Here is a 27,183-nt window from a genome sequence, read left to right as displayed (position 1 = left end):
CTGTGGTCAAGGATCCCTCTGCCTCTTTCTTGTAAGGACGCTGGTGATTATGTTTAGGGCCCACCTGGACAATCCAGACTCATCTCTCCATCTCAGGATCCCACCTTACTCGCAGCTATACGGTCCCTTTTACCACATCCAGCTAACATTCCTTGATGCCAGGGATTGGGGAGTGAACATGGTTGGGCCAGACCACACACAGTGAGGTAACGCGGGGCCAGGACTTTGAGTCAGCTGGCCTGGGCTCTACCTCCAGTTAGTTATGCTCCGTTTGCTTCCATTTCCTGATTTGTTAAATGCAGATAAGAATAGTACCTCCCTCGTAGGTGTCAATGAGTTAATCTATGTAAAAATCTCAGCATGTGAATTGTACACTTAAAAGGAAAATCATAGAACAGTGCCTTAGACACACTGCGCACTCATGATGATTATTATTAATCTTTCTAAAGACCTGAGCATCCCATGGGCAGACACACACACACACACACACACACACATCCCGATCTCACTATTTCCTCTTCAAGGGCCTTACCTGAGTTCCAGGCCCAAAGCCAGTGGGCTCTGGCACTGATCCCATGTTGGCTAAGTCATCACACCTAAGATGCTCAGGGTCCTACACTTCTCCTCATGGCAACTTATCCACAGGGCATCAGGGAACTTGGTTCAGCTCTTGCCACACTAAATAAAAGGTCCAGTCCTGTTACCGTGGCCACTAGCCACCGAGAGCAAGATCCTGGGCTCGTTCCTGCCCTTACTCATTCTCCTGTTGCTTGCTTCTGTCCCTGCAGACTCACCCCTTTCTTCTCCCCTGGCTGTCCCCTGTCACTGACCAGAGACACACACTCCTTTCTTCCTTCATGCATTCTCCTGGGACAGAACTGTCCCCACAATCACTCCAGCTCCCAGAGGTGCTCGCTCATCCTGTGGCAGCAGACCTCTCTGGATCTTCGTGTGATTGTGACCCAGGGATAATGATGCAGAAACTATGGAGCCATCGACTTGAAGAGGCAGAGCCTTCACCTCTGTGTGGAAACTGGGCTTTGGCGCCTCTGTTTTAATGAATTTAAAAATCTCTCTTATCGTTGCCTATTCCTGGACCCCTCCTCTTCACTCCACTGGGAGCCAGGGAACTGGTCACAGCCTCATGTGACAAAAGAGAGGATATTCGTTTATTTCACTACGCACCTTGCTATTTTCATCCAGTTCTGTAGGCTTTCTGCAGAAGTAACCTTACAAAACCTAACGCAGGCAACAGAAAAGACCATCTTAATTTTAGCACGACGGAGGACAGAAATATGCCTGGAGAATAACTGCATGGTGTCCAACATATTAAATTTAACCTACAAAATTTACAGGGACACATTGCAGACTGCATACAGACTGCCCGGGACACAGTCATGCTTTTGCCTCCTTCCTAAATTACGCTCACAACGAAAGGGAAAAACCTGTCTCGTGAAGTCGACTCCAATCACCCCATCGGCATATCTCCTGTCTGTATGCAAACGGCAAATATGCCCCAAGTCAAATTAGGTGTTAAATGACTCCGCCTCCCTGAGACTTCCCTGGGTGTGGCTGGCCGCGGACCCCAGCCTCGCATCCATGTGGTGACAAGCAGTGAGGAGCTGCCTCATCGACGATGGATCTTGTGGCTCGGCTCCCAATCCGGTTTTCATTCCTGAGGAGTCCTGCGTGGGGGCTTGTGGGGCAACATCTACAGCAAGACCATTATGTTTTTATGCTTTTGCTCTGGGGGAACATTTTTGTGGTGTCTGCAGGGCCCTTGGAAAGCTCGCTCATTTACCCAGCAATGTGCAAAGTAATTGAAACCTGGTTCTCTGGTGTACACGGACTCCTTGCTGCAAAAATGTGAGAACTGGTCTCTCGTGACAAGACTCTGACCCCACAGCAGGCACATGTCCCCTAAGCGTCTAGCCCTGTGCTGCTGGGTGCTGGGGGCTCAAGAACGCCTTGTCCAGAACGATTGGGAAGCTTCCACGCACACATGGGTGGTCACACGCCAGCCCTCAAAGCTGTGGGGCATCACTGCTGTCATTTAATTATCTTTGTGGCTGTGAAGTGTCTCAGTAGAAATTACTCCATTACTACTCCTTTCCCAGTAGGTGTTTCAGACAAACAAGGCAGCTGCTCGGGTAGCAGAGCATGTTAATTATGACTTTTTTTAAAAAATTAGATTTAAGGCAGTCAACAAGGGTTAGCGTCCCGCTTTTCAACCTATGGAAATCTGTTTAGCGTCCGTCTGAAGCTTCCTTTTCATGCCTCAATTGCTCAGGGTCAAGTTAAGGAAATAAGAATTGGGGGAAGTGACTGAGTTTAAAAAGGAGAGGCAGATCAAAAAAATAGTCAAAGGCTCTGGGCACACAGTGACTGCGAGCTTCACCTGTAATTTGAGATGAGAAACACTGGGAGGAGGGGGAAAGCCAAAATTATTTACAGATGGACAAGCAATGAAAGGAAAACCCAAACTATGAAATATGTTTACATTTGTCTTCATCTCCTGTTAATTCCTAGGGTGCATCGAGCACAATATTTGGCACTTAAATTTCCTTGCTCTGAATTAAAGGGCAAAAATGATCACCCACAATCAGGAAAAAGAGGCTCAGAGAGTGTGTATTTTAATGAAGGACAGAGATACATGCATACGCAACAGAATAGAACGGGTTTGGAACAGGACTAAATGTATGGAGGAAGCACTAAGGGACACAATCCAAGGAGATCAACTCTTTTGTTCTTTTATTCAATCAACTAACATTCACAGAGTGTTTACTCTGGTTCAAGCACTGTTTTAGGCCTTATGGATACAAATATGACAATGACAGGCAGGTTTTAACTCTATGGAGGTTATATTTGTGTGTGTGTGTGTAGAAGAGAGAGAGAGAGAAGTAGGGTAGGCTAAGGAAGGGTGACAGACAACATAAATAGCAAATGTGACCTTATTTGTAAAAGGGGTCTTGGAAATGTAATTAAGGATCTTGAGATCATCCTGGATTATTCTGGTGATCCCAAATCCAACGACAGATGTCATTGTAAGATACAGCGAGAGACATAAAGAGGAGGAGAAGGTGACTGAAGGTGGAGGCAAAGATTGGCCTTTTGCAGCCACAAGCCAAGGAACACGGGAGAAGCTGTAAGAGGCAATAAAGGATTCTCCACTTGGGCCTCCAGAGGTGGTGTGGCCCCGCCAACACCTTGACCTCAGACTTGTGGCCTCCAGAGCTGATAGTATAACTTCCTGTTGCTTTAAGCGACGGCGTTTGTGCTCATTCGGACAACAGCTCTAGGAAACTAATATAGACTCTAAAGAAAACAAAACCGACTGACGGAGGCCAGATGCTGGAAGGTCTCATGTTGTCAAAAGGCAAGTTCTTTGTAAGAAAGAGGTGACCAGGAGCCGCTTCTGGGGTTCTCCTCAGAGGGACCATGCAGAGGATGCTTTTCCTTTGTTAGCAGCTACAGTTTGGGCCAGGAGTGGACACCTGTTTTTGTTGTCTGCTGACATCTCTTCTCACTTCCTCCGATTAGTAAAAAGTCTTTCCTGTGGGGACCCTTTCCATAGTGTTCAGGTGGGGCTGCCTCCTTTCCTCCTATCTCTCCCAAATCTCATTCCCACAAATAGACACAGAACCATGGGCTCACCAATCAGTGAGCTCCATCATCCAGGCGCAGTGATTGGTTCAGGGGTGAGCATGTGACTCAGGCCAAGCCAATCAGAGGCCTCTCCGGGAATTTTCTTCTGAAGCGCGGGGAAAGGACCCTCTATTCACGAGGTAGCTAGCTGGTGGGATGTGACCCTGACGCTGTGGTTGCCTGACAGTCTTTTAGTCACGTGACTTTCCTTTTATCCCCTTTTGTTTAAATGAGTTCTCAGTCTCTCTTGCATGTGAATGAAAGGGTTGTAATTCGGGGCCCTGTTCTGGTGACCTATGCCTGACTACATGTTGGATTCTTTTTGTCTAGCCTGGACAAAAGTCTAGAGACAGAGCACTTCTCAGATGGGACCCTGCCCCCCCCCTTCTGTGGATCCCATCCTGCTTCCTTCTTAGCGTGGGAAAGGGGAGGGGGCAGGTCTTACTGCCACAGCCATAAGGGAGAAAAAAGAAGCAATCCAAAAGGAAAAGAGTCAAAAGAATCAAAGTTAAGAAAACTTCAAAGAGACACCGAACCCCCAAATGAATAGTTTTTAGCATCTTTGTTTATCCCTTTGAAAATTCAGTTCCCTAATACAGCGCCCCAGTTTTGTACTTGGCCTTAACCCCTATTAGCACTTCACTCTGTATCGATCTCAGTTATTTGGTGCATAAACAGAAGGGATGCTGGCTGATTTAAGCTGAGAATTCATTTATCAGAAGGCTGGGGAACTGGGCTCAGAAAATGCACAAGAACAATAGGAAGGTGAACAGGCAGAATCACAACCAAAATCAGGCCCCAGAACCAATCTGGGATAAGGGCTTAGCCAAAGACCCAACATCACTTCTCCCCAGGACCAGAACTCTGCTGCCTACCTTCCCCCTCCCCCACCACCCACTTAAAGGAGCTTTCCCATCCCTGCTAGGAGCCTCAGAATTCCAGAGGAAAGCACGTGATTGGTCAGGTCTATGTGGCATGTCCCCTCACTCTGCCAGGTGTGAAGGGACCCTGTTTTTACAACGCATGGCCAAGCTCTCTGCACATGGAAGTGCTTGTACTGGGTGTTAGGGACAGTTGCTACCTCCCGTTAGCTTTGTGGTATTGGTCCTCCAGCTATGATAGGACTCCTGGCCAGCATGTGACCTGTCATGTCAAATCCATTGGCTACCTTGTTATGTTTCAAGGTACCACTCTGCAGTACAAGTTTTATTTCCTTCAGGAGAAGGAGATGAAAAATGAACAACAAAAACAAACAAAACTCCCACACAATGTGGGTCGTGTTTTTGGTGGTTTTGCCTCCTACTGAGACGCCTTTGGGGAAATTTCCTGAACATAAGTTAATTTAAAATTATCTCTTTGTCCTCTCCTGGGGTGAAGTAGAGGGGAAAAAAGAGGTTGGAACAAAGAATGAAGAGAGTATCAAATCCATGTGCAGGGCACCGGGCAGGGTCGGGGGCGTGGAGGGAGGATTCGAAGGAGGAAAAAAAAAGGGAAGGGAAGGGAAGGGAAAGGGAAAGGGAAAGGAAAGGGAAAGGGAAAGGGAAAGGGAAAGGGAAAGGGAAGGGAAGGGAAGGGAAGGGAAAGGAAAGGAAAGGAAAGGAAAGGAAAGGAAAGGAAAGGAAAGGAGGAACAAAAGGGGCAGGGAAAGGAGAGGGAAGGAAAGAAGGAAGGAAAAGGGAGAGAAAGCCCAAGCATGAGGGCTTAGAGAAGATTCAAGAAAGTTAGACAGTATTAAGTTAACTCAGGAATTTCTGAATAGGTTTTATAACACGGAGGTGAAATTTAGGAGTTTCTAATCAACAGAAAATGGGCTCCATTCTCTTCTCTTTGGCTTCCCTTCCCCTTTCCCCGACTCTCTCCAGAAGTAAGGAAAAGGGGTGGGCAGAGTGTTGGGGCCATGGAAGGACCAGACTGCCTCTACAAAGTCCCGTCAGAGCAGAGGGTGGATTGGGGAGCAGCCAAGGCTCCTGTCCCACCTCCTTTTGTAAATCGAGGGGTGTCCCGCCCTTCCCCCTCCCCAACCCCAAACCCCCAGCTCTACTTTCCCTAATAGACAAACACATTTGAAAGTTTCCAAATGCTATCATTTCTGTTAATGTTTAGCAATGTCCAAATAACACTTGCAAAGTATGATATACTATTAATAAGGTTAAAAATAGCCAAACAACTGCAATGCAACTGATTTTTAGTGTACCTATAAAGAAATATAAAGTACTCTGACTATCAAGAGTCCCTCTGATTTAAAAAGTGATATGTTTTATATTTAAAAAAATACAGCATAAAGGGGCACCGGGGTAGCTCAGTTGTTAAGCATCTGCCTTCGGCCCAGGTCATGGTCCCAGGATCCTGGGATCGAGGCCCCCATCGGGCTCCCTGCTCAGCGGGAAGCCTGCTTCTCCCTCTCCCACTTCCCCTGCTTGAGTTCCCTCTTTCGCTGTGTCTCTCTCTGTCAAATAAATAAATAAAATCTTTAAAAAAAAATACAGCATAAGTAAGTAAAGAGTCTGGCTAACTTGATAAATTGGATTAAACTAGTTCATAGCTTATTCCTGTTACATACAATCTCTTTTGAACTGTAGGATATACTTGATTCTTTCCATCCATAATTTCCCTCCTAGATATGTGAACATAAATAAATGGCACACATAGCAAAAATTCTTACAGAGCTGTTTTTTTTTTTAATTGAATCATTGATTTTACTAAAAGTTGTTTCTAAAAAAACCAAAAAAAAACAAAAAACAAAAAACCTCCGTTGGCATGACATTTAAAAAAACCATGGGTCTGAAGGACCATTTATAATAATAATACTATCTCACATATTTATAAGGCTTAATAATATCCAAATGCTTTCATGTGCATCATCGTGATTCTCTTAACAACATTTTGTTACAATAGGAAAGGCAACAGAGGATCAAGGACACTGACAGTTCAAGGTCCCATAAGTAGTAAATTTAAAGGCTGAGGCCAAAAGCGGGGCCTTTGGCACCCTGGCCCATTGCACCGTCCATCCCACCATGTTGTAAATTGGATTGCTGTGTAGTGGGGTAGAGTCAGTGCCATTTTAAGAGTGTATTATTTTACAAGTCAATTTTGTAAGGTACTCCTTCACATTTTCCAGTATTCTTCATAATTTCCATGTACTTACAGTCTCACCCATGTATTATGTTAAAGAATTCAGGTTACCTCAAAAAAAGTGGGAAAGAAATTTCAGAACTGCCCCCCTGCTGTGCTTTTCAAGGCAGCTCAACAGTTCCATTTAAATAAGACTTTCATTTTTCTTAACTCTTATTCTAGAAAATCAGACCAAAATCCTTCATTCTACTTCCTAAAATCTAACTTTAGTCTGGGGGGCAGGGAGAAAGAAAATGAGAATGGGAATGTACTGAGGTCGTGAGCCCAGAAAAAATAAAATCAATGTAGAAGTCTCATCTTTGTCGATTTGCAACTCTCCTTCTTTTCAGTTCTTCAAGCTCAGAAGGGCACCCAAACTCAGTGGGCGTCCCTGCCCTAAGACTCATCCTTGGGCCTGAACTCATCCTTCTCCTCAAGTGGGTATACTAAGTATCAGGGTCACCACAAGACCCAGCTAAATCAGCATTTATAATTTTATGTAACATCTGTCCTGGAGAATAAAGTTCGTGGAGTCAAATAACCTTATAAAGTAACGACAGCACAGAGACCTCAGGTATTTTTAAAATGTGTGTTTAGACCCAACAGAAAAATACAGCACATGAGCAATGAGAGTTTGTCCATTATGGTTATAATTAGAATCATAATATGCCCAGTCTCCACCTGCTTACTACAGCCTTGTGCAGCAAGTGTGAAAATCAACTGTGGAAAAGGGTCCCAGAGGAATTAAGTTAAGATTTCAACATATTCTCAAGTGTTGATAGAATGGATTTCTACTTGGGAGACCATATATATCTTTTGGGTTTGATGGCCACAGATTGTATGTGGACCATACATCAACGTCTTATTCAAAGGTATGTGCTCAATAAATATTTGCTGAATGAATGAATGTATAAATGGATGAATGCGTATTGCAAAGAAATTTAGGAATTCAAACTTGGCCAGAAGAACGCAAGTCCTGCTCCAACAACCCATCCAATCTAATCTTCCTGCCACGTCAAGTAGAGATCTGGAATCATCCAATCATGTCACACTCCTCTCTGGTTAGAAACGGGAACCACTGGCCCCTTTGGAGTAGTGTGGAAACAAATGAGAAATGGAGGAGCAGGGAAATCCTAGAGCCTCGCTTTCATTTTTCACCTATCTTTTGACTTCTAGGGTTTCTGCTTATTAAACAGGAAAAAAAATTAATTGTTTGTAATTTTCAAAACCCTCGCATGTAAACTCATTCTAGATGCAAAAAACTTTAAAGGCAAAATCACCAGAGGCTATGTGGTGTACAGGGCCTCGTTACCAAAGGAGGTCACATAAAAATTTAAAAACACTAAAGAATAAATAGTCCATGTTGTCCAGGGGGATGAGCTATGCAACCCAAGTAAAAATTAAAACTAAATTACATCCACTCATCAGCATTGCATAACACATCCGACTCACTGGCATACAAAGCAATTATTCCTGATAGGTGCTGAAATCAACGCACCCAGCTGGGTTAGTGTGTCTCCAGGGACACAGGGCCTTGGGCTTTCTCCCTATCCGTTGGCTGTGTTCCTTCACGACCATGATGGCAAATAAACAATACTTCACAGCGCCGTTAGACTATACACATTTGAAATAAAAGCAATACAGATCAGTGCGTGGCTAACATTCAGGACCCATCACGTGACCAAGAAACCATCTGATTCTAGGTCAGTGCTCCATTTCTAGAACACTGTATCTGATCTTGTGTTTTAGGAAACCACATTTGTTTTATGCTATATAAAGAATTCTTCTTCTTTTTCTTCACCCTGGACTGGCAGGTGAAGGGGACATTGTGAGATTATCTTCCTTGCACCAAGATCCCTTTGGCCAGCAAGTGACAAAGAATGGGTACTTGCCTTAAAGATTCTATTGTTCTTGGAGGCAGTTGCCCCTGAGGAGGAGTCTGGCAAGCAGGATGGTGCGTTGCTGGTCCGGACATCCCTTGAAAATCTGCTCAGAAAAGACTGTTGGGGTCCAGAATTGACCACGGTGCACCCCGTGTCAACATTCGTTTCTGCCTCCAGCTTCCCAAAGCTGTCTTGCAGGCTGAGGACCTTTCTTCTGGCCCCAGGTTGGAGGTGGGGAGAAGGCAGATGCATCTGGACGCCCATTGCGGAGCTCTTGTCCTGGGACAAGCAGCCAGGGCTTTTCCACGAGATGCCACTAAAGCTGTCTGACACAGGGCTCTCAGCAGGCTCCGCACACTCCAGAGAGCCCACCTTGAGCCTCCTGGACCGGTTCCTTCGGCATTGTGGCTCCAGGGTCCTCCTTGTGGAGACAGAGATCAGCCGGGAGCCCTGGAGAAGTGTGTCAGCTCCCGAGGTGCCATTCAGAAAGGAAAGCTCGCCATTCCTGACACCAAGTCCTGTATTCAACTGGACCTAAGGGACAAGGGGAAAAGGAACAAATTCAGCAGATGTTTTCCATTAACTAAATGCCAAGAACAGACTGTGTCCCATTCATCCTCTGCCACCCAGTGCCCACAGCAGACTTTCAATAAAGCCAGTTGAAGTGAAGTAATAAGTACAATCTAATCATGAGATATTTCAGTATCAGCTCCAAACATCTCTCTCTCTCAGACTCCCTAAAAGAACATTTGACAAGGCGAAGAATCTGAGAATCAAATGCAACACAGTTCTCGTAGATCATGTTGTTCAAATGATGCCAAGATGTTCACAGGTGTTATTTGGTGGCCTCACCTGAGGTTGCAAATGATGTATTACCAACTATACAAAAATAAGAACAAAAGTCAAAAGCCACCAAAAGATAAAGATTGAAATAAGAATTCAATCTTCCAAAGTCCTTCTACATCATACTAATGATATATATCTTGAGCTATTGCAAGACATGTGGGCACACCAGGCAGACTAATAATTAGACACCTTTCAAGTCAATATTCTTTAAATTTAGGGGGACCATTTATTTATAGTACAGGCCATATGTAGAGGCATGTGGAAGAACATCGAAGAAAGGAGGGGGACTGCCTATATGGGACCTGCGGTGTCTTAATCCCTAGCAGCTCCATGCTGGTTTCGAACTTATAGACCCTACTCAGCAGAACTGCCACCCTAGAGTTAACTGCTCTCTCCCTCCACACAATGGAGTTCACTGGCCCGTGTTCCATCCTTGGACTCTTGGGAGCCTCCTCCCCTACTCCTTACACAACACTCTCACCAAGAAGATTTCTGGAAAAGACAATTTTCTCTATCTTGTCAGTAGCTCTTAGAAATTGGTATCCAGGGTCCACCCCTGCCTGGCCCAAATATCAAAAAGAATGTACAACAGAACCTTAAATGCATTTACTAAGCCCATCTGAAAAAGTCTACATACTGTATGATTCCAACAATATGACATCTGGAAAAGGCAAAACTATGGAGACCATAAAAAGGCTCATGGTTGCTAGGGGTTAGAGGGGAGGGAGGGATGAACAGGCAGAGCCCAGGATTTTTAGGGCAGTGAAACTACTCTGTATGATACTACAACGGGGGATACAAGTCATTACACACTTGTCAAAACCATTAAAATGTACAGCACCAAGAGTGAACCCTAAATAAACTATGGACTTTGGGTGATAATGATGTGTCTATGCAGGTTCATCAACTGTAGCAAAGGCAGCACTCTGGTGGGATACGGACAGTGGGGGAGGCTGTGTCTGTGAGGGGCAAGAGCGTGTGGGACTCTGTACTTCCTGCTCCATTTTGCTGTGAACATAACACTGCTCTAATTTTTTTTTAATTTATTAAAAGAAAATAAAAAGATGGTACATATTTACCTCACCAGGCAAGAAGGAAGAAATCAGAACAGTAAGAAAGCAGTTCTAGAAATGAGTAAATTATGGGGTGTGTTTATATACGGGATCCGCACCCCCCTCAATTTTCTCTCTGATAGAAATGGTGGAGTGACTGTTACCAAACTGCAAAAAGCAAAAAAGCTGCTTCCATCAATTCTTTTAGCATCGAAGTTGGCAAATACTTTCTGTAAAGGGCCATACAATCAATATCTGAGGCCCTGTGGACCTATGGTCTTTCTCGGCATGACTCGACTCTCCGCAAAGCAGCCATGGACAATGCGGTAAGTGGGTGTGGCTGAGTTTCAGTCTTGTGCAATTCTTTTTAAAGATTTTTATTTATTTATTTGACAGAGAGAGAGAGAGAGAGAGAGCACAAGCAGGAGGAGTTGCAGAGGGAGAGGGAGAAGCAGGCTCCCCACTGAGCATGGAGCCAGATGAGGGCTCGATCCCAGGACCCTGGGATCATGACCTGAGCCAAAGGCAGACGTTTAACTGAATGAGCCACCCAGGCACCCAATTTTGCACAATTTTCGTGTGTCATGAAAATTTTTCCGCAACCATTTAAAAATGGAAAACTATTCTTAGCTCCCAAGGGCCTTCCACCTCCGGGGGACTAAAGTTAAAATGAGTGCTCTTTCCTGCTCCAACACTCAAGTTCTCCTGTTACATCAGCTTTTCAGCATCCACACCTCCTTCCACATCAACTGGAGTCCAAAGATCATCACTTCAGCCATTTCCTCCCCAATACATCCGACTCCCCTCTACCATTGCCTTTCTGTCAAAGCCTCCCTCAAGACCTCCCAGATCCAGGTCCATCTGCATGCCCACGTCCCCTAAACTTGTGCCTTGAACTTGTCAAAGAAACGCACAAACTGTTCAGAGTGACATCACCAGAACGGTGTGGTTTCCAACTTTGCCCAGTCTCCCCGCAGTCCTGTTTCCTTAGCCACCTGTCCTTTCGCCACAGGCAGCTGTTTAAAACCTTCTGAACTGTCCTCAAACCTTCAGTGGCACAACCTCTGCCCAACCCCCCAGCAGAAGGTATCACAACCTAGATTACAGAGAAAGCAAAAGCCATCATCAGCTAGCAACCCTCAGTAGCCTGCCACCCAACACACCTGCAACGTCACCATCCTCTCCACGAGGAAAGGGACCAGTCTATCTGCACTCTGAATTCCATCGCCTCCTGCCTTCCTGGCCACCCCAACTTATCAATGATTCATTTTCTCCCATGTGGTTATCTTGTTTCTCCAATCTTTCTCTCTTCCTGGTGCTCTGCCTTCTCCTTTGCAACAGCAATTCAACCTGCTCCAATCTATCTTGAATAATGCATTCCTTCTCCTCTCTCCCCTCCAGCGCTCTCTCTCCTCTCCTTCACAGTCAACCCTCTCTATAAAATTCATCCACACTCATTTATCCTACTAACCTCCCCCCCTTATTTCCCCTACCCACGGCACTGACCCTCCCTCCTACCAATCCACTAAAATTGCTCTTGCCAAGATCATCCGCAATCAGCTTCCTTGTCATGCATTGTTACCCCAGCTCTGGCTGAGTTTTCAAGGCTGACCTTTCTCCTTTACATTTGAAGTCTTCTTCTTTTTAAGCTTCTATGTCAACACATTCTTCTGGATTTTCTCCTCCCTTTCCATCCATCCCTTCTCAGTTTCCATTGAAGGAGCCTCTTCCCCTGTCAGTTCATTATATGTTGTGTTTCTTCAGTGCTGACCTGGGTCCTCTTCTCTTTACACACCCTCCCAGGGCAATCTCAGGGACACCCATGCCTCAATTACTATCTAAATGATGAAGGCTCCCAAAAGCATAACTACAGTTCAGATCTGTCTTTTAAGCCTCATACTTATCTATCCAACTGTCTTCCAGTCACCAACTACGCAAATGCAACATGTCCAGAATGAACTCATTTTCCTACTCATGCTAATTCTGTTCTGTTTAGTCTTTTTCCTTTCTTCGAACACTTTAGCCCCATGTTAGTCAAGCAAGAGCATCACTTTCCCTTCTTCATCCGCATGTCATCCATTTTCATGGACTCTGCCTCCTAGAGATCTCTCAGATCTTCCTGTCTCTCCATGTACAATGCCATTAACCCTAGATCAGACTCTCTCCATCTCTTGTCTGAATTATTGCAATGGTCATATGGTGATGGGGCCCCCATGGATGCTCTTTTTTTTTTTAAGATTTTATTTATTTATTTGATGGAGGGAGAGAGACAGCGAGAGAGGGAACACAAACAGGGGGAGTGGTAGAGGGAGAAGCATGCTCTCTGCCGAGCAGGGAGCCTGATGCGGGGCTCGATCCCAGGACCCTGGGATCATGACCTGAGCCGAAGGCAGACGCTTAACAACTGAGCCACCCAGGCGCCCCCCCATGGACACTCTTACCTCCCTCTAGTCCCTTCTCCACTCCATTACAAGGGGAGCTTCAAAAACAATTTTCATCATGTCACCCTCCTGCTTCTGATGGCGCCCTACTCTTCTTGAGGTAAAAATCTAAGTCCTTCAATATGTCTTATCACACCCCCGCACAGTCTGCCCCTTCTTCCTCCAGCCTGGTCATTTACCACTTCCTCCCCTTCAGCCTCTGCTTGCCAAAATTGAACTTCTTGGATATTATTTGCTCTTTCCCGGTGCCCGTGTTTGTGGATATTATTTCCTCCACCTGGGATATGTCTCTTCTAACCTTTTTTCCTAAAAACCCATGGCCAACTCCAGCTTCTACATCATTTCCTCTTGGAAGCTTTCTTGATATCACTGAATCTGGGGTAGGTCCCCTAAATATTGGCTCTGCCACTTATTAGTTGTTGCACTTTAGACAAATTACCTAATCTTCCTATGCCTCAGTTTCTTCATCTATAAAAGGAGATGATAGTAAGTACCATCATAGAGCCATTGAAAGGATTAAATGATAACAGTGTCCGGGACATAGTAGTGCTAAATATGAGTTGGTATTTACCATAGTAATTAGTATTGTTACTAGCTCTTCTAGCAGCCTCTACCACCATATCATAGTAGTTACCACACTGTTATGCACCTGCACACTTACTCATCTGTATCTTCCTCTAAACTTGCCATCTGGGAGAAGGATTATATTCACCTTCTTCATTGTTATATCTCCAATACCTAACATAGTGCCTAGCACGTGCTAAGTAATCACTAGATGTCTTTCGGATACATAAGTAAAGCTTAGCACCTAAGAAAATATAAGTTTTGGGGTGCCTGGGTGGCTCAGTCATTAAGCCTCTGCCTTCGGCTCAGGTCATGATCCAGGGTCCTGCTCGGCAGGAAGCCTGCTTCTCCCTCTCCCATTACCCCTGCTCGTGTTCTTGCTCTCACTATCTCTCTCTCTCTGTCAAATAAATAAAATAAATAATAAATAAATAAATAAATAAATAAAATCTTTAAAAAAAGAAATATAAATTTTTACATGTAGAAATGTATGGAAATGCAGAATCTCTATATTGGGTCCCTAATTATTTGACATTAAGTAGATATAAAGTCTTATCGAAAAAATTTAAAAAGGCTTTCATTATATGGTTGGCCATTTCTGCAAACTTTTTAAGAGAATGAAATGTCAACTTGTCTTTCTTAAAGAGAGGTCTAAGATCTTTAGATCACATAGCACAAATGAGTTCAACACTATTAATGTAGAAATGCAGATGTGTGCAGTTAGAGTGAAAAATTTCTAGGAGAAACATAATGCTGAGTGATTGAGAGAAATCCCTTGAGGGAGAAGAAGGCTTCTTGCCAAAAATAGAATGAAATGCATTTTGTAGGAATTCTGATCATTTAGAGCTCATCTTTCCAAGAAATATTTGTAAAATGTTACAAATTGAGAGCTAGCTTTTTCAAGTTTCAGGGAATGTTAGCAGTTATCTTGATGAATAGAAAGATCATTTGTCACTCATATGACTAAACACTGAGAAACAAGAGAATATACATCATTGAAAAATGATGAAGCTGTTTAAGAACAGAGTCACATCATGAAGGGAAAATAATATTGTCTCTTACTAGAAGTGATTGCAAGAGATAGCAAAAGAGAATTTTTCCTGCACTGAGAAAAAAATTAAATGGAAACAAATTATACAGATAATAAGAAACCCAAAAACAATGCCAAACTTGCTTACCTAAGAGTTGAAACCAGTCCCTTCCAATTAACTGATCTGTAAATTAATGGTACTTCAACTGATTAACCAAAGCCACTGATGTTAACCTGCTTTTCTGTAAGAGTGAAAACCTTCTAAGCAATGCCTCCAAGTATTTTTTTTTCAGGGCAGCATAAACCCAAGTATTGAGTGAGAAGAAGAGCAGGGATTGGAGTGTGTGTGTGTGTGGCTATGTGTGTGGTTCTGTGGGGTACATTAGGGTGGGGATGGATAATGGAAAAAAAACAAAGAAAGGAACAAAGAGGGAGGAATAGAGTCCAAGTGTGCACAGCTGAGAGATTCGGAAATGAGAAAGGACCCTCAAGAAATGCTACAGAAGAAAATTAATTACTTTCTTCATGAGAGACTATGTTCTTTCATTTTTCAATGGCTAATGAAGAACATAAGGACAAACTTAGTAAATGTCTGTTGATAAAATGAAAAGAACCACACGCTTGCTTACACCACACTAGCTTCTGGAATATATACCTTCTCGGAAGAGACAGACTTATTTCCTGAAAACAAGCAGTCAATCAATCCATGCTTCAGAAACAGCTGTCTACCTACTAGTCTACTGGAAATAGACATTTACAACAAAATACTGAAGAGGTAGAGAGTCATAAACTCCAAAATTATATGGTGCAACAATAAAATGTGTAATCAGTCGTGTGTTACAAAATTTCCATGTAAAACATACACCAAATGGGAGTGAATGTGCACTTGAGCTTCATGGCAGATTTCATAGAGAAATTGCTATTTGAGCAGAGCCTTGAAGGATGGATAAGTAAAGAGGAAGAGAAAGACATCTCTGGACAAGGAACAGCTTAGGCAATACATAGATGCAGATATCCATAAAATGCAACATTTTCAACCTAAACAAGAATGAAATTCTGACACATGCTACATGGATGAACCTTGAAAACATTATACTGAGTGAACTAAGCCAGACATAAGGGCAAATATTATATGATTTCACACATGGGAGGTGCCTAGGATAGGAAAATTTATAGGGACAGAAAGAAGAATAGAGGTTACCAGGGACTGGGGAGAGGAGAGAATAGTGGATTATGTTGTAATAGGTACAAAGCTTTTAGTTGGTGTGATGAAGAAGCTCTGGAAACAGACTACGGTGATGGTTGTGCAACATTGTAAATGTACTTAATGGCACTGAACCCAACACTTAGTTCAAGTGACAAATTTTATGTTATGTGTATTTTATGACAATAAACAAAATACCTGGGTGCAGGAATGAGCCTAGAGTTCTGGAAAGAAAGTTGGGATAGCCATAAATGTAGCAGTCATTTAAAAATATATTCATCTGTGATGTGCTGGATAAAATAGGATGCCTGGAGCTAGAGTGAAGAGCTAGAATGTCATAATAATAATAATGCATACTTAAAACTATGCAGGCTTAAAGAAGGGAGGAGAGGAATGACCCCAGAGGAAAACTACAACAGTTGGGTGTGACTGAATGTGCAGCTTCTGGAAAAAGAGGCTTTAATAGTGACAAAAACCAGAGCAAATGGAGAGAGAGTGACCAGAGCTGGAGAAGATGGGGGAGATGGTGACTTAGGTTTTGCGTGGACTGAATGTAAGATGAGGATGAGACATTATGTTCAAATCGTCTTACAGGAAGCTGGAAATAAGCTAAATAAGTAAATAAATAAATAAGCTAAAGCTCAAGAGCTAGAGATACAAGTAAGGAGAATAAAGATGATATTAAATCCACAGGATGATCTATATTTCTTAATCTTAGGGAAACTTTTAGTCAAGGACAGCAGTTCTCAACTGGGGGAAACTTCACCCCCCAGAGGCACTTGACAAGGTCTGGAGGCATTTTGGTTGTCACAACTGGGGTACAGGGGTCGTTGCTACTGGCATCTAGAGCCCACAATACAGCCAACATCAGCAATGCACAGGACAGTCCTCCACGACAAAGAATCATCTAGGCCAAGATGTCAATGCCACCATGGGTGAGCAAACCTGATTCAGGAACAAGAAGAAAGAGGTGAGTCCTTGGGAAAAAACAGCAAAGGGACAGCCAGGGAAGACAAACTGCTTAGTTAAAGAGCTGGGTTATGGAAGCCCACAAAGGAGAGACTTTCGAGGGAGGGGCGGTCAATATCTACTGATGCTGGTGGCCTTAGAGCAAAAATTCTTCCAGAATCTGTACGAGAGGGGAGCACGCAGGAAAAACAGCAGCCTCCAAGACTAGAGAGACAACAGACAAATACAGGGAATCACAGCTTCTAGGAGAGGAGACTCATAAGTGGAAGCCACAGCAAGAACCAGTGCCAGGTGAGGAAAACCTCAACTGTGACTGAGGAATGGTGGAAGGTTCAGTGCAGACAACTCTGAGGGTTAAAAACTCCAGGGGGACCCAGTCATAGAGGGGCCCCGCAAGCTTGTGAGATTTCCCTCCAGGAGCTTGACCAGATGCTCACAATAAATATCGGAGATAAATCTCTTTGTGCTTCTGGAAGGGAAGGAGAAAAAGCACCACTTTTAAACATGCTGGAAAACTGTGTTATTAAAAGGCCTGCTCTCAGAGAAAACTAGTTAAGCAGAAGCTCACCTGAGCCTGACTGACCTGGGGGAAGGGAAATATTCAATTCCAGCCCATTCTAGCCATCCTCTCCTGCCAAAGGAGGGAGAAAAAAATTAAAAATACTTGTGAATTCACAGTCCTAGGCATAAACTCACTAAAAGACTGTGTGCAATCTAATCATATAATGCTTCCCCTTCCCCAACTCCTCACCACCACATTACAAAAGGCCTATTTTCAGCTGTTCCTTTTTTTTTTTTTTTAAGATTTATTTATTTATTTACTGAGAGAGATAGTGATAGAGAGCATGAGAGGGGGAGAGTCAGAGGGAGAGGCAGACTCCCCGCCAAGCAGGGAGCCCGATGCGGGACTTGATCCCGGGACTCCAGGATCGTGACCTGAGCCGAAGGCAGCCGCCCAAACAACTGAGCCACCCAGGCGCCCCTCAGCAGTTCCTTTAACATGCTACATCATGTCTAGCTAACAAAAACAAAAACAAAACAAAATACAAGGCATACTAAAAGGTAAAAAAACACAATTTGAAGAGACAGAGTAAGCATCAGAACCAGGCATGGCCAAGTTGTTGGAATTATCATGCCAGGAATTTGAAACAGCTATGATTAATGTACTAAAAGCTCTAATGGATAAAGTAAACAGCATGCAAGAACAGATGGGCAATATTAACAGAGATAGAAACACTAAGAAAGAACAGAAAGAAACACTAGAGATTTGAAAAAAAACACACACACGCTGTAATAGAAATCAAGAATGGCTTTGACGGGCTTACTAGTAGACTGGACATAGCTGAGGAAAGAATCCTGAGCTTGAGAGCACCTCAGAAGAAATTTTCAAAATTAAAAATCGAAGAGAACAAAGACAAAAAACTAGAACGGAATATCCAAGGACTGTGAGACAGCTACCAAAAGTGTAACAGATGCATAGTAGGCAGACCAGAAGGCAAGAAAGAGAGAAAAGAACAGAAGAAATATTTGAAATAACAATGACTGAAAATGTTCCCCAAATTAATGTCAGAAACCAAACCACAAATCCAGGAAGCTCAGAGAACACCAAGCACAAAAATTCTGCAAAGGCTTCAGCTAGACACATCGTTTTCCAAACTACAAAAATCAAAGATAAAGAACAAATCCTAAAAGACATCAGAAAAAAAAAAAAAAGACAAGAGTGGGGCACCTGGGTGGCTTAGTCAGTTGAGCATCGGACTCTTGATTTTGGCTCAGGTCATGATATGAGGGTCATGAGATCGAGCCCCGCGTCAGGCTCTCCACTCAGCTCAGAGTCTGCTTGTCCCTCTCTCTCTGCTCCTCCCCGCACTCGCATGCGCAGTCTCTCTCTCTCAAATAAATAAATAAAATCTTTTTAAAAAATCTGAAGTAAGCAGAAGAAAAGATAATCAGAATTAGAGCAGAAATCAAGGAAATTGAAAACAGGAAATCAGTAGAGAAAATCAATGAAATCAAATCAATGAAATTAAAAGCTGGTTCTTGGAGAGCTGTGTGGATTCTAACTCAAGTACTAATTGTAAAGGATTCAGAGGTGAGCCCGCAGACTGGAGGAAGGGTATGCAGGCATGAGTTCCAGCTCATTCAGCAGAATAAACTGGGAAGAGCTGCCAGAAAGGATGGCTGATGACCAGAGTCTGTTGTTGAGACTCAGTATCCTGGGTTGTACTGATGTTGGGTTCGTATATCAGTGCAACTGAGCCCCCTGTCCAGGTCTATGAACAAGACACCACCACTGTGGGACAGGAGGCGGAGATGCGTGTGAACTTTCCCATTTCATTCATCTTGGGAAGCAGTCAACCCTTGTCAAGAAAGACCTGGAAGGTGGGCCCTCAAGGGGCTAAGAGAGAACCTCCCCGTTCTTGCTGTATCCTTGGCCTGGAGCACCTCCTGGTGACGGGTGTGGAGAACACAAGGAGGAGACCTGGGGAAGGATCTCAAGGTCACGTCCCGGCCAAGGAGCTCTGAATGGTGACACCCAGACCCAGAAGTCTTATAAGTTACCTTCCCTGTAAAGAACGTTTTCTTGTTTTCCCCTTTATCCTCAAATTCTCAGAAAGATCTTGCTGAAAATTACAGCCTGGTTTTGGTAGCATTGTGGAGACGTTGGCAAGGACATGCCCATAAGTGCAGGGTGGTGGTGGCCGTGGTTACCAGTGAAGGCGAGCTGGCCCGCAGCATTAGCCAATGTCCTGGGAATTATTGGCAACACCACCAGAGACCAATGGCCTGGTGAGGAGAGCAGGGTGAAAGAGCCTTAGGGGCATGTTCTAGCGTACCTGAGAAATCGCATCTTAGGGACTATGGCATGCCACCAAGTGCATTACTGGTCATGACATCATGATCTTCGCCTGCTTTCTGGCTGCTCCTTCTCCCATTGCTGCACTCATTCTTCTTCTCTTTCCCCACTCCTGGAGTGTGGACATTTTGTAGGTTCTGCCTTCATCTCTTCTCTTTCTATGCTCTCTTCCTTGATAACAACACTTCTTCCCAGGGCTTCAACCATCACCCCAGCCTATGTCCCTAGTCCAAGCTCCAGCTCTCAGAGGCCACCTGATTGGGAGTATCTTCACCCAAATGACCTGCAAGCATCTCAAACCCAATGTGTCCAGACTTATCATCACCTCCCTCTTTTTGACCCCTACGTCTAATTCATTTCCAAATCTGTTAAGTCTACCCCCGAACTATAGTTCATATTTAACCTCACACTTCCATTATGGGTTTTCTTACTCAAAACTCTGAGACTCTGAGAAGCATCACTGTCTGCATGGACAGGAGGTCATGTGGGGAAGGAACTGTTCACTGTGTGCATCTGGCGAGACGGCCAGTGGCTTCTTACGTAGACAATAATCACATTGCTTCTGCGTGATCTCCTACAGCTTCTACTTTACAGAGCACCTCGTTTATATTCTCTTTTTTGAGCCTCATAACAAATTATACATGTCAGTACCACTCACAGGCCCCATCAGTGACCGCTGATTTCAGTAAGGATAAAACAGAAGCTCTTAGCAAGGGTCTGGTTCATTCACACAAGAATGTATTTGACTCCCGTGCGCCAGACACTGTTCTAGGGACTGGGAATACAAAAGTGGGGAAAGAGCTGCCTGCCCTCATGGTGCTTACCTTCCAGTGACTGACCATATTCCTGATGATGTGGTCTCCATTCACCTGCTCCTCTTCTTCCCCTGACCCCCTCTTTCCACCCCAGCCACATAGAACCTCAGGCAGTTTTCTGAACATGCCCCGCTAAGAAAATGTCACACCACACAAGGTCACCCACTGTCTCTCCTCTTTGGAACACCTTCCTCCCTTCTCCATCTGGCTACTTCCTTCTGGGCTGTCCAGCCTCAGCAGGCCCAGGTATCGCTCCTCAGGAAGCTTTGTCCATCACGCGCCCTCACCATGTCTAGCACGCCCACACGTGTGTCCGTTTCAGCCCTGAGGAAAGGTTATTTGTGGAGAGGTTAATTGGTGGTTATGGTTTTCCCTTGAATAGGTATTATTTTCTTTCTTTTGGTCAACATCCGTCATCTGGGCCACCCCGCATTTGTTTCCCTACTGATCTTCACTGGGGGTCCTTACTCTCCCCTGGGAGTCCCAGGAGGGTCTGACTCCACAGACAATCCAAGTGTGGAGAGCAGAGCCTCTGCCTCAGAACTACACCAACCCACACGAATCCCATTCCCTTGGATGCAGCAATTGGTTTAGAGAAGAGCATCTGATCCAAGTTGGTCGGGTTGATCTTAAAAATAGGAACAGTTAAAAATGTGCCCCCTGCTGCACACACATACTCAATGTTTGTTTGACAGTGAGGTTGATTTTAAATGTGGGAGATTAACCAAGGCTGAAGGAGAAACTTTAGATGCCTTGGTAATTGCTGAGTTAAGTAAAAGCCACAGAAACTTCCTAGGTTGTTGTAAGAATTAAATAAAGTAATCAATGTAATAACACTTAGTCTAGGCCATAACAGATAATAATAGCTAAAATTGCATTCTGGGCACTGTCTTAAGCACTTGAAGCATTACATCATTTCGTGTGGATAACAACCCACACTTTAGGAAGATGTTAATATTACCTCCATTGTGCTAATGAAGGAATCAAGGCTAAGCCAGGCAGCTACTGGGTACAAGGCTCAACAGCCACAGAACACTCCACGGGAGACGACACATTACGGTAGTGATCATGATTGAGCGTGGCTTAAATGGGATGCTTACAAAAGAAGGCTTTCATATCCAGGTTTTCTTTTTTAAAGGCATTCTAACCATCTAACTTGATTTGGGGAAAAATTGACGGCGATCCAAGCTGCTTAAACATTAAGTCAACAGGAAAAAAAAAAAATGAAGTCAACAGGACTACAAAATTAACAATCCCAACCATAATTACAACTTCAGCTTCCTTAGGTCAGATGGAAAGAGCTTAACTATTCCCAAACCCCAAAGTGTGGGCAAAGTATTTGCATACAGTTTTAAAGGACAATCTGAGAAATGGGGTGTCGTCGGATTCTACCTCAAACCACTTGCATAAGCTACAAGCTCATGGAGCATGAACTCCATTATCTGTCAGATGAGGGGATTTTATTAGGTCAGTGACTCTCGACCCTGACACTACTTATTTGAGTCATCCAAGGCACCCCTGGAGATGCTGGCCTAACTGGCCCGGGGTGCAAGCGTGGCATGGGAATTTTTGCAAGCTCCCCAGGGATTCTGATGTGCAAGCAAGGCTGAGAACCACTGCATTAAATCGTCACGAAGGCCCATCGCAGAGGTAAAATCACACAGTTCCATGTGTGTCTACAAAGATCAGAGGCAAAACCGGAATACCTGAAGCAGGATCTTATTGCCATCGTAGTCCTGTGTCTGCCACCTGGTGCGGCTGATGGGGACGCACGGATGGGGTAGGAGAGGTACTAACTGGCCTATCTCTTGAACCTTGAACTGCAGCACAGAAGATTCTTTGGGGTCCACTGACATTCCAAGGGGCAGCTGCGCCAGGGAGAACTGCAGAGCGAAGCTTTCAGTGGCATGGAGCACGAAGACACAGAAGTTGCTTTTCTGCACGGTGGCTTCCTTCTGCAGGATCAACTCATAGAGTCTGATGGCATCCTCGTAGTTATCAAAACTGCAGTAGAGTGTCACCCTCAGGACCTCGGAGCCACAGTGCACCTGCCTCACACCCCAGACGGGCATCTGGCTGTCCACACTGTAGAACTCCTGGTTGGCAAGGATGTAGGGACACGGCGCCCCCTGAGCGTTCGGGGCAGGGTAGCAGTGCCATGGCCAGCGCTGGAGGGAGTCAAGAACCCGAAAGAGCCGCTCCTCTCCCAGGCTCTCGTGCAGGAAGAGCAACACAGACATCCCCGGGAACCGTGAGCGCTTGCAGTGGCACTTGTCATAGTATTTCACTGGACTGACCCGTTCTGACACCAGAAAGGGACGCACATCTGGGCAAATGCAGTCCAGGAGCTGATCCAGAGTTTGCTGCAGAAGCGAGCCATGCCCAGAGTTGGCGAGCAGGTGGACGGTCATGGCCAGAGGCTCTGGTGTCCCGTCCATTCCGGACTGCCCGAGGAGGACAAAGGAAGCAGGCGTGGAGGGTCCACCGGTCAAGCTTCTGCAGTGAAGGAAGAAGCGGGCGGTTCTCCCGTGGAGTCTTCAGCCCACCAGGAAACCTGCAGCCACTTCAGAGCAAAGCTCCTAACCTGGGCCCCTAGCTGCCAGCAGCCACACAGCCTGACCATCCACACAAACTGGGGCACAACAGCCTTGGGGTCAATGTCATCCAGCTCATGCACAATGTAACTGCGCCTTGGGCTTGTCCAGGCACTCCCCCCGGGTTTCTGTTTGACCTAAAAACCTATAATCCTGAGAAACACCCAAGTGGGTGGTTCTTACGGATACTCAGTAAAGGAAATGACCAGGCAAAGAGGAACATGAGTCGGCTCTGTTAGGCTGATAGCAATCTGTTTAGTTGAAAAGACATCCATTTTATGGGCCCACAATGGGTTCTGATTTCCTCCTTACCTCTCTCCCTGTTTACAGTAGCCTGCCAGGCCACCTGAATACAATGACTGCTTTCAAACAATTCTCGAAACTTGTCCCCTTGCCAGGATTTTTTTCCCCCTTTGTCTTTTTATTTTGTTACCAGACAACTGATGCTAGGGCATTGGAGAGAAGATACCGTATCTAAATAATACTGAGTGTTCACTGAAAATGATTTGCTCTGATGCAAAGACTGAGGGTATGTACTGAAATGTTGCAAAAAAATTTAAAAAAGATGTTGCAGAAAAAAAGTCCCCCTTTATTCATGCTGATTCTATAGGAAGAGTGAGAGCTTCCCAATAGGGACAGTATGATTTCTCAGATCTATTAAGGATCTACTAGGCAGCTCTAAAGTTCTAAAACTTTACATAAATTTAATCCTGCAACAAACCTATGAAGAAAAGACTATTTATCCCCAGATGACTGATGAATGACCTAGGGCTAAGTAACAGAAAAGCTAAGTAACTTGCCTAAGGTCTCACAGCGAAAAAGTGGCTGAGGGAAGATTTGCACCCAGGAACTGAGAGGTGCCCCAGAGAAGTAAAGATGAGGTGCCTCTCAAGGACCTGGAAGTCTGGATTTTCTTCCTTAGGATAGGGAAAGGACACCAAAGCAAATTCTCGTTGAGGACATGTATTTATCCTAGAGACTCGGTGTGCTGTTGAATCTTAAAATGAATAATCTTCAATAAGAATATTCAAGCTCTAAACATAACACCCACCCTAATGTGTTCTGAGTATCCTTTTGAAAATCATTTGCTATTCGGAGAGCTGTGCTCCTGAAAAGGTGTGGACAAGCACATTTTTCTAAACAGAATTCTTAAAATAAGCTACTTATGAACGCTTATAAATGGAACATGTTGTGACAATCTTTTATAATTTAGAAAGCACTTTTGTGATTTTAAATATAACTTACCTTAACTTCTGCTTTATGTAGGCAGATTCCCTTAAAAGTTTAATAACCAAATTTGAAGTCAAATATTGTTATCTATGAAAAGGAATCATTTCTATTCAGATTCCTTTTCTAAATCAAACCTACACTTCCAATCATTCGAGGTTCATAAATCCTATACTTTTTGCATTGGAAAAATATATAAATATAGTTGATAACAAGTGAATTGTTTTTTAATTATCATAGTAATTAAATTCATTTGCCTTCCACTTTCCAAAAATCATTAGTTTGGTTTTTTTTAAGGCATTATAGTGCTCAATCTTTAAAAAAAAAATAACAACTCTTTTTTTTTTTTTAAAGATTTTATTTATTTATTTGAGACAGAGAATGAGAGACAGAGAGCATGAGAGGGAGGAGGGTCAGAGGGAGAAGCAGACTCCCTGCCGAGCAGGGAGCCCGATGCGGGACTCGATCCTGGGACTCCAGGATCATGACCTGAGCCGAAGGCAGTCGCTTAACCAACTGAGCCACCCAGGCGCCCCAAAAATAACAACTCTTAATTCACATTACACAGTAGCATTTGCAGGCAATAAATTTCTCATCTCTCAGTAGGACACCCTCCCCTTTTCTCTGTCCTTCCACTCAGGGAGCTGACTGCACTCGGCACTTTAGACTTCAGACATGGTTTTTGAAATATCCTTTGCAATTCTGGAAATAACTCTAAAGATTCAAGGAGGAAAAACATACCCATGAGACAAAGATATTAACTCACAACATTTTGCACAAGGCAAGTATTGAAGCCCATATATAGGAACGGGTTTGCTTCTTCGTGTTGTTTTAATCTTTTATCCAGTGCGAAAACATACTTTTTCCCTCTTGAGGTTGTCATTTCTGTCAGGACTGGAAAGATTTCATTAATCTGAAGGCAGCCAAAGTGCCAAGAAATACAGGTGTGGGAGTGGGAGGGGGTACCATGAGTCTCCTTTCTGACTGGTTGCCTTTGCAATTATTTTTCTGGGAACAACCTGAAATACTGACCCTCAGAGTAACTGCCTCCCTCCTCCTCACTGCCTGCCACCCACCGTAATGGCCAGATTCTCAGCTCGGCTCTATTCCACTGTGCTCTTTCTTTTTGCAGGCTGCCTCTGCGGAAGGCACAGATGAATATACGAGGGGAAATGATCAGCTTTGACTCCCAGTACCTGGACTGCTGACACTCGGCTCTCTGCCTTACTTTTCTTAAACTTGGCAAAGAAGCCCGGGTATCTGTCAGTCACCAGCCCCTGGACGGCAGCCAGGTGGTCAACTCCTCCTGGCAAAGTGGAGGAACTGGTGACAGGTAGTGCAAGGAAAGGTAAGAAATCAGCTAGTTATGAGGACTTGTTGGAGCCCAGGGACAGCCACCGGGATTTGTACCTGCTGTAAGCCGCATAAATATATGGGATGCATTAAAACTCTGACACCCCACTGCCACTCCGAGAAAGCTTTGAGAAAGTTTCTTTCTCTCTTTAACTTAGAAAACGTGTTTATTTATCCCACATATTGAGAGCCAGGCACTGTGCCAGGAGCAGAGAAGAGAGCATCACCGGGTCGCACTTTGGAGGAGCACCTAACCTAATGGCATCAGCCTCCAGGGAGAGGAGGAGATGCTTCTGGAAGGAAGGAGCCAGGCAGCTGAGGAGACTCGGTTGGGGGAAGGGGAGGGGTTCCAAGGAGAGGAAGCTGATGGGGACAGGCTATTCCTGGAGAAGAGTGTAGGGATCGTGACCAACAGTGACCCGCTGGCCAAAGGGCAAGCAGTTCAAGACGGCTGGAGGATGGGGACAGAGAGGGGGGAAGGTGGCAAGAGGCTAGAAAGGCAGCCAGACCTCGCGGGTCACCCCAAAGGGTTTGGGGTTTTTCTGATGGGAACAGAACCACGGAGAAGTTGACTTGAAAAAGGAGGCAGTGCTTTGAGGAAAACATGGACAGGAGCGATAGATAGAAAGTCAAAGTCAATGAATGGCATGTTGGTTGGCTATGGGCAGAAAGTGGCAGGGACGGGTCCAGGAGGCCTCCCAGGGTGCCAAGGTGAGGCTACTCGTCCCCAGATAAGGGACCCCGGAGAAAGAGAGCAGTTGGAAGGGAGAATGGGGAGTGCAGATGGGACATGGTGGGTGTACATGCCTGTGGGACATCAGAGTGGAGATGTGAGTGGCCAAACAGCCTGCAGGGCAGCAGACCAGAGAAGATGGGTTGGGGACCATTGGTCTTTGGGTAACATGGGGAGGCAAGTGGTGACCCAGTGGAGAACACGTGATGAGGAGAGGAAAGGTAAGAAGATGGGACTCTGGGGTGTCCAGTGTCAGGAACGAGTAGCATGTCCATGGCATCCAGGGAGAAGTGGAGAGCGAGTGTGTTGTCTGAACCCTGTGTGGGTGTCTGCGGTTGCAGGATTTCAGGGAGTGGCACCAGCTAGAAAAACACTGTAACTCCAAGTTTCAGAATCATGCTCCCTTCTGGACTAAGCAAATTGCGAAGAAGCACCAAGCAGACCTCAGAGCCATTCAAACCTCTGTTTCCCTTGATCCCCAAACAACCTTAACTCTGATTCCTTGTGTGATACTCAGCTGCTAACCAGAGGCCAGCATTGCAGAGCCCGAGGCAGTAAATGGAAACAGGTGCTGATGAAGGGCCAAGGGCTGTGCCATGCTCATCCTTTAACCCCTGATGGCGACCCACAGCCCTGTTCCTGCAGAGGAGAAGGCACTGGATAGATCTGAAGTGAAGAAGGAATTTGGCGTCTCTGAAGGAATAAGAATCCCAGGGAGCTTAGGGGACTGTTCAGCTGGTTAGTGGCAGAGCCCAGATTTCTGGTTTTTAAACTACGCTTCCCCACCACTCCTAAGAGGAGCCATGCACAGCAGCATTCATCACCTGTGTCTATTCAGATAAGGGCCATTCAAGTTCAC

General features: G+C 44.8%; 1 protein-coding gene across 1 annotated transcript; it reads right to left on the bottom strand.

The window, feature by feature from the left end:
• Positions 1 to 2,610: 2,610 nt before the first annotated feature.
• Positions 2,611 to 23,174, bottom strand: FAM124B (family with sequence similarity 124 member B). The gene is made up of 2 exons (XM_006740330.3): positions 22,124 to 23,174; positions 2,611 to 9,173 (listed from the first exon to the last, which is right to left on the bottom strand). The coding sequence occupies exons 1-2, from the start codon at positions 22,853 to 22,855 to the stop codon at positions 8,526 to 8,528; spliced, it is 1,380 nt and encodes a 459-aa protein (XP_006740393.2). The 5' UTR covers positions 22,856 to 23,174; the 3' UTR covers positions 2,611 to 8,525.
• Between the last annotated feature and the right edge of the window lie 4,009 nt (positions 23,175 to 27,183).

Source organism: Leptonychotes weddellii, chromosome 3 (assembly GCF_054177405.1).
Source record: "Leptonychotes weddellii isolate Sample4059 chromosome 3, ASM5417740v2, whole genome shotgun sequence".
NCBI lineage: Eukaryota > Metazoa > Chordata > Mammalia > Carnivora > Phocidae > Leptonychotes > Leptonychotes weddellii.
This window is presented reverse-complemented; position numbering and strand designations above follow the sequence as displayed.